This window comes from Sceloporus undulatus, chromosome 6 (genome assembly GCF_019175285.1).
Source record: "Sceloporus undulatus isolate JIND9_A2432 ecotype Alabama chromosome 6, SceUnd_v1.1, whole genome shotgun sequence".
In the NCBI taxonomy this organism is placed as follows: domain Eukaryota; kingdom Metazoa; phylum Chordata; class Lepidosauria; order Squamata; family Phrynosomatidae; genus Sceloporus; species Sceloporus undulatus.
Window position 1 is genome coordinate 116086075 of NC_056527.1, and position 7872 is coordinate 116093946.

The 7872-nt window shown below is 43.5% G+C and overlaps 1 protein-coding gene across 1 annotated transcript; it reads left to right on the forward strand.

Moving 5' to 3' along the window:
- Positions 1-6016: 6016 nt before the first annotated feature.
- Positions 6017-7832, forward strand: LOC121933935 (arachidonate 12-lipoxygenase, 12R-type-like). The gene is made up of 2 exons (XM_042473914.1): positions 6017-6184; positions 7497-7832. Exons 1-2 carry the CDS (start codon positions 6038-6040, stop codon positions 7830-7832), a joined length of 483 nt encoding a protein of 160 aa, XP_042329848.1. The 5' UTR covers positions 6017-6037.
- Positions 7833-7872: the final 40 nt, after the last annotated feature.

Sequence of the window (7872 nt, forward strand, 5' to 3'; positions counted from 1 at the left end):
ATTTCTGGAAGACTAAAAAGGGCAGATCTTTAGTTTGTGTCCCTTTGTGTTACCACAGTCATATGTTTACAGCACCAGAAATGATGCCGTTGCAGGACCTGCTGATGTAAGCTAAGTAACGTTCAGAGATAAATGTTGTGATCTTATGCACATAAGATCCATTGAACTCAATGGGATTTAGTTTTGAGTAGCCATGTATAGGGTTGTATAATAATAATAATAATAATAATAATAATAATAATAATAATATGCCTAGAAGTTTTTTTTTAGAAGAAATGCCCCTTCAAGTGAAAGAATTCAAAGATATATAGCCATGTTGGTCTGTAGATTCAGTATGTAGATAGATCTTGTAGCACCTTTGAGACTCACTGAATAAAGAAGTTGGCAGCATGAGCTTTCGTAGACTAAAGTCTACTACTTCCTCACTAAGTGCATCACTAAATGCTTTACTTCAGTTAGTCACAAAGGTGCTACAAGATCTCTCCACATACTCCTTCAAGTGAAGAAAGATGTCTGTTTGTCATTGCCTGTGCTTTCCCCTCTCTTATATGTTTCATATGCTTTGCTTTGTGATTAGTTTTCAAGTCTGGTTGACAAGGAGCACGTCTCTGTGGAAATCCCATTGAGGGAATCAAAAATGGTTTTAGCCCATGAAGCAACACATTGCATTTAATGTCTGGTTTGTCGCTTCCATAAACTCCCTTGGTATCCTGTGTGGCAACTGTCTCTAGTCCAGTCCCGTTCCTACAGGGAGATATTGGCTAAGAACCTGTATGAATGCTGGTGGAGCATAAATCTCTGCCAAAATTAGCTGGTGGATCTTTCACTTCCATCTGGCGCATGTCCCAACTGGTGGCACCAAGAGCACAACTGTGTAATAAATCAGGGGCTTGTAAAAATGCCTGGCACCATCCAGCCGTCAGTTTGCAGATGTAAAATAAGAACCCTTGCTCTCCTAAACCAAGATAATCTTCCAGCTGGTGGCACTGCGGAAGGGGAAAAGGCGGTCAGCCTTTTTCTTTCTTGGCTGCAACTGCAGTCAGATCATGACCAGGATCCCCCCTCCTACCAGAGCTGGCTATGCGGGTACATGCTGATGCCATTTCACACTGTGGATATGTGCCCTTTTTGATGAACATTTCAAACCATTTCAAACTGAATGATTTACTCCTGAGAGTCGGAAGCAACTTGACAACGCACAGTGCTATTTTCCAAGAGAGGAACATGGTCAGGGTGCTGCCCTCCATAACTCCTGATACCAGAGGCAATATGCCTCACTCTGCCCAATGTTAGGGCCCACATGTCCCAGGACAAAGAATGATCGACTCTCCTTTGTATTCAAGATCCTACATCAAGAAGACAGAGCATAATTTGAACTCATGGAGGTACACAGCAATTGTGCAACACTGCTTCATTAGTGAATTGGGATATTGTGCAACTCTCATGTGCCCCTGCAGGTGGAATGTGCATCCATGCGCAATGGTACAAAAATATACAGTGGTGCCTCGGGTTACGAAATTAATTCGTAACGCGGCCGCTTTCGTAACCCGAAAAGCCTTCGTAAGCCGAATTGCCATAGGCGCTAATGGGGAAAAGCCGCGATTCCGTGCGAAAAAGCCGAAAAAAGCACCAAAAGTTTTTTCGTAACCCGAAAAAACATTCGTAACCCGAAACAATAATTCCCTATGGGATTTTTTCGTATCCCGAAAATTTCGTAACCTGGGTATTTCGTATCCCGAGGTACCACTGTACATGGGCCACCATGCTCAATGGCATCATATGCGCCATGCTGCACTAGACAAAAATGCCCAGCCTCTTCCTTAGGAGAATTTATACATATGTAAGACATCAACAGGATTCCAGATTTTTATCAGCTGTTTTTCCAAGCCACTGCTGTTTTGTTCAAGTAATACGGTGTCATCTGCATACTATAAACTGTTGATGTTCCTTCCCCCAGTTTTCACCCCTTTGCTGTTGGCAAAAGAGGTTGTCTCTCAGAAACGCTGCAAAATAATACACAGAGGCACACAAAGTTATATAGTTGCTCCCTGGCAACAAAGATTTTGGAAGGAAATAGAACAGGAAATTAATAAAATAATAGAGGCGGAAATCAAATTAAAGAAAGAAAGATATACAACTAGTAATGTTAGGAGTACAGGAATACAGAAGAATGAGACTTAACAATTATAGCGCCACAAGCAGTGATTGGATACAGGTGGAAGGATAAAGAAAGGTGGAACTCTAATAGATGGAAGCAAAATATATCAGAGTATATGATGTCTGACTTTATAAAGGGGAAAAAGAGTATTTATTTTGGTCCATTGAAAGTAGAGGTTTGGCTTAGTAACTGGAGAATAATGAGTGAGTTTGTTGAGGAGAGGAAGGGGTATGAGAATGTAAAAGAAACAGTTAAAATGATCCTCCATATGAGAGAAAAAGGAAATGAATAAGGAATAAGGATGTGAATAATCGGTTGGTATGTAAGATAATACAATGTCTTAATAAACTCATATATTGGGGGGGGGGGGGAGAAAAGTAACTCCAGGGCATGATAGCCCCAAACATGCTAGAGTTTCCTCCTTCTCTTTGTACCTTTTCTTTGCTTCAGCCCTAATCATTTCGGCAGTCACTGAACCAAGGAGCCGTATCACATGGCGCTTTTTGCAGCTCAGATCCGGGGTGACTGTGGGTCCAATGATGTGAATTCACATGATAACGTGACATGTTATCACACGTGATTCCTTTCTATGGGGGCTTCCTCCGTGGCGCTTCTGCAGTAATTCCAAAATGACTCCTCATTTTGATGAATTCAGAAAAAAGTGAATTCACAGAAATTGCTTCCAAGCTCACTTCAATTTCACTCCAAATTGTTCTCGTGTGGAATGCAACTTTGCTTCTGTTCTGGTACACCACCGGAAACCCCCCGGGTTGCAAATTTCCCATGATGTGGCACTGCAATTTCCCCCCATTTCCTTTCGGTGGTCCTTTCACTTTCAGGGTAACTTTCAGGGCAACTCATTTTTTGGAAATATATATGTGTGTGTATGTGCGTGAATGTGAATATACAGATCTGTCTGTCTGTCTGTCTGTCTGTCTGTCTGTCTATCTATCTATGTGTGCTGAAATTGCTGAAATGGAAGGGAAAATAAAAAAGGGGAATGAAGAAGACACAGAAATATTAACGAGGCAAATATTCACGCAATCACGCAATTACGCAAAACATGGAACAAGAACTTGTGCCCCTTTTCACCCTGGAAAGTACAAGGTCACAATGCATTCAGACTCCCACTGAGCATGTGCAAGGGTGCCAATTCGAATCATTGAATCCCACTGGTGTGGTAATACAATTTGCACTCACTCCACTTTGCTTGAATCCGCATCACGTGACTTGCCTTGGATTCAATTCCCTCTTGATTCAGGAGGGCAACAGGAGGGCAACCAGGTGTGATAAAACATTCATGTTATAACGTGAGTTTGCATAGCTGAACCAGGAGTCACCCTGCATCTGAGCTGCAAAAATCTCCGTGTGATAAACATCAATATGTATTAACCACTTTGGGGCTTCCCCTAATAAGGACATTGCAAAACTCCCGAATTCTGTTTTTTGCAGATGGAAATCCAATCCTGAATTCCAGACCCTCTCTTCAAAACCATCTACTACTAAAAAGCTTGTTGGAACAAACACCAAGACATGCCAGTCCTGATCTAAACATCTCTCTTTGTTCAATGAGAAATTTGGAAACTGTAACACAGCTCCCACTTGCACAATCTCTGCTGGTGGAAGAAGTTTCTAAAACCTTTTCCTGATGATAATCTTGCTAAAGCTCTCTACAGAGGCAGTTTATAAATCCCTCTGCTAGAGATATGGCTGGAGATGTGCAAGAGTTTCTCCACTCCTTGCTCAGATCCAGACCCATGGCACATGGGAGGTCTGGCCCCAGAGGCACCCGTACCCTGTCAATAAATAAACAAATAAATAATAAATCCATCATTCTCTGAAGATGCCAGCCACAGATGCTGGCAAAACGTCAGGAAGAAACTCTTCCAGTATATGGCCACATAGCTTGAAATACCCACAAAAAACAATAAATCCAGTCTCTGTATCTGAACTCCCAGTTTCAGACTGGGAGAGGAAAGCATTTATCCATGACCATCTCCTGGTGGTAGCTGGTGAATTCCATGTTGATTTTTAAATGACGTTGTGCTTATCCCATGAAGATCCAGGAATGCTCCAGCAGCAAGCCATTCCCGGCACTTCCCCGTGAATGGTTTGTTGCTGGAGCATTCCTGGATCTTCATGGGTTAAGTTCTGGATAAGCGCAATGTGTCTGAAAATCTTCAGCAGGATCACACAACTTTGCTGGGGTATGCCTTTTACTCCCAGCTCCCCCCTGATAATCTGCCACTGATAATCTCCTTAAAAAGGAATTAATTTCAGGTACCAACATTGTTTGCATTGCATTGCATCCCAGCTGTGGCCAGGAAGGGGTGATCGCAGTGGCGATAATATATTTTAAAAATTGCTTATCTCCCTGGCTTTGGAAGTCAGCATGCCATTGCATCAGGACTGTGGTGAAGTTATCCAGAGGGCTTTTGCTTCAGCCTTTCTGTAGTTTGCAATACATTGCAAAATTACCAGCACATCAGTGTGTGTGTGTTGCAAACATCAGCCCCCAAAGGACCAGGTTAATCCTACCCTTGGAGTTGTGTCTCCAGGCCCCCATACAGTGGCATCATTGGGGGATGCAAGGATGGAGGGCCACATTGGGTGACAGCAGGGTGACACCATTGCTCCTCAGATGTGCCCAGTGGATGGAAAGACACTCTCCCACTCACTGAGTGTGAGCAAGGAGATAATCTTTCCACCCCCTTAGCATTGCTGGAAGGCATGGGCAATGCATGGGATGTGGGTCATGGTACTGGATGACACCAAATGTAGTGTCGCAATGAAAAACAAAAGTAAAAACTAGGCCTTCGAAGTGGTTGCCCCCAGAATAAGGAGCAACTGCCTCCTTGTTCTTATCGTTCTGCCAGCAGGCAAAAATCTTTTCATTCAGATGGGCTTTTAGCAGCTGTCAGCTAAGAAAAAGATTCTGAATGGGGCGGCATGCCCTGTTCTACCCCAATTCCTTTCAAATTCCTTTCAACCCAGTTGTGGTTTTAAGAGGACAACTTTTTAAATAGTGTTTTAATAGTATATAACTTCCGGACCAAGGAATACAAGATGCTTTTTCCTTTTGGAGCAAGGAACCAGCAAAACCACCTCTGGGTATTCCTTGCCTAACAAGAAAATTCATTGGATCACCATAAGCTGACAGGAGGCTTGAAGAAACGCACAACTCAACTCCACCAAGAGTTCAAGGGCCCTTTCACTCTACACAGTTGTAGCGCTATGATTCCATTTTACATACCATGGTGCCTTCCTGTGGAATCCGGGGATTTGCAGTTGAGGGAGAAGTACTTATGATGCATCCACTCTGCAGAAATAATCCGGTTTGTTACTGCCTTCACTGCCCTGGCTCAAGGCTATGGAATTCTGGGAATTGGAGTTTGTTGTGGGGCCCAGAGCAGAGCAGAGCTTAAAGAAGGAAGGCCCCACAACAAACTCCAACTCCCAGAATTCCATAACCTTGAGCCAGTAAAGCGTTAAAGCAGTGCCAGACTGGGTTATTTCTCCACTGTGGACACAACCTTAGAATTCTCACCCCAAGAACTTTAGAGCCTCAGCAGAATACAAACCCCAGGAATCTATAGGATGTTGCAATGGCAGTTCAAGTGGAATGGCAGTGTTGTAAGTGTGCAGTTTGCAAGGGCTCCAAAACAGCAGAAGAGGTTACGAAACCCCTGCAGGTGAATGTCTATCAAGAAGGCCTCTTTCCTAGTCTTGGGGTGGAGCTGTTACTGGAAAGAGGGATGTCACTGGTGGAGGTCTATAAAATCCCCCTGAGAGCTGAGCTGAGCACTTGAGAACTGCCTCAAGTTCCCTCTCATCCTCAAAACTATTTGGACAAAGCACCATTTGGAACCAGAAGCTGCCATGTTCCAGTATCAGGTCCGTGTGGCTACCGGCACCTACGTGGATTCAGGTACCACCGACTGGATTTCTCTCACCTTAGTGGGCACTGCGGGCGAGAGTCCCAAAACGCTCCTCGACAGCTGGATCAAGGACTTCTACTTTGGAGCGGTGAGTTCTTGTGAGGGAGTGGTGGGGTCACCGTTGATCCACACTGTGCCATTATAGCATTTTGATACCAGTTTAACTACAATGATTGTAGCTTGTGGAGCCCTGGGAGTTAGACTGTATATACTCATTACGTGGAGAGATCCTGTAGCACCTTTGAGACTGACTGAAAGAAAGGAATTGGCAGCATGAGCTTTCCTAGACTTCTGCCTACTTCCTCAGATGCATTTGGAAGTAGACTGGGGAAGCAGACTGAAGGCTACGAAAGCTCATGCTGCCAATCTCTTTCTTTCAGTCAGTCTCAAAGGTGCTACAAGATCTCTTCACATATCGATTCTACAAACTAATACAGCTATATCTTTGTTTATACTCATGTCTTAGTCACAAAATTGGCCCCCAAAACAGAGTCAACTTATCCAATGGTCAATGTAAGTACTGTACATTAATTCTTATTTTACAAAGGAACCATTCCCTAGTGAAAGGCAAGAATATAATCTTTCCTAGAAGAACTGAATTCCCCCCCCCCCTTTGCTCTCTTGTCCATCCAGCCTTTATTTTGAGCCCAGACCAATCTCTGCTGGAATTTTGCATATTCTTTGGCATCGTTTTCCTTTGCTACATCCTTTACATCCTTTGTTACATGCTCCTACGTTTTGCCCTCGACTTATCCATGGGTCATATCAAAATCCATAATTTTGGCTCCAAAACCCACCTTCAACTTATACATGAAGTTGACTTATAGCTGAGTTTATAAAGTAGTTTGGTGGGGCACCTAAAATGTCTAGCACACTCCTCTCAACTGTGACATAGCTCTGGCAGAGATTTCTTAGTGCCGCACGGAACTACAAATCCCAAAATTCCACCGGATGGAGTCCTGGCAGTTTGTAGAGTAGCAGCAAAGTGCTCTCATTGTGTAGTATGGATACACTCCAGGGTTTTAATAGTACAGTGGCCCCTTGTTATATGCTGGGGTTTGGTTCCAAGATCCCCGTGGCTAACAAAATCCATGGCTGCTCAAGTCCCATTAAATATAATGACAGAGCAAAATAGTGTCCTTTATAAAAACTGGAAAATCATGGTTTGATATTTGAAGTTTATACTTTTTTTGAACATTTTCAAAATATGGATGCTTGAATCTGTGCATAAAAAAATCTATGTATAAGGGCTGACTGTATTCACAGTTTAATGGCATTTTAAGCCCCTCTCTCTCTCTTTCTCTTTCGGCTTCCTTCCTTCCCTCTCCTTCCCCCTTTCTCTTTTGTACACTCCCCACATCCGTCTCAATTCTCCCCTTTCACCCACCCACTCATTTCAGGACACTACATACAAAGTCACCAGCAAACAGGACTTGGGAGATATTTTGCTCATCCGTCTGCATAAAAAGAAATCCCTGGTCCTCTCAGACAGCTGGTACTGCAACTTTATCAAAGTCACCTCCCCTGAAGGAAAAGCCTACAATTTCCCCATCTACTCTTGGATCGAGGGCAGCGATACCTTTGAATTCAGAGAGGGGACAGGTAAGCCATCAGCTCCCCTTCCACCCAAGAAGGCGCCTTCACATCTCCTAGGCAGCAAGAGGGAATGGCCCATGGCCTTAGAGGTCTCTATGCTAATATATAGAGCATGGGAATTAATCAAGATGAACTCTTAGCACCACCAAGCAAGTACAATATAATAGGCATCACTAAAAG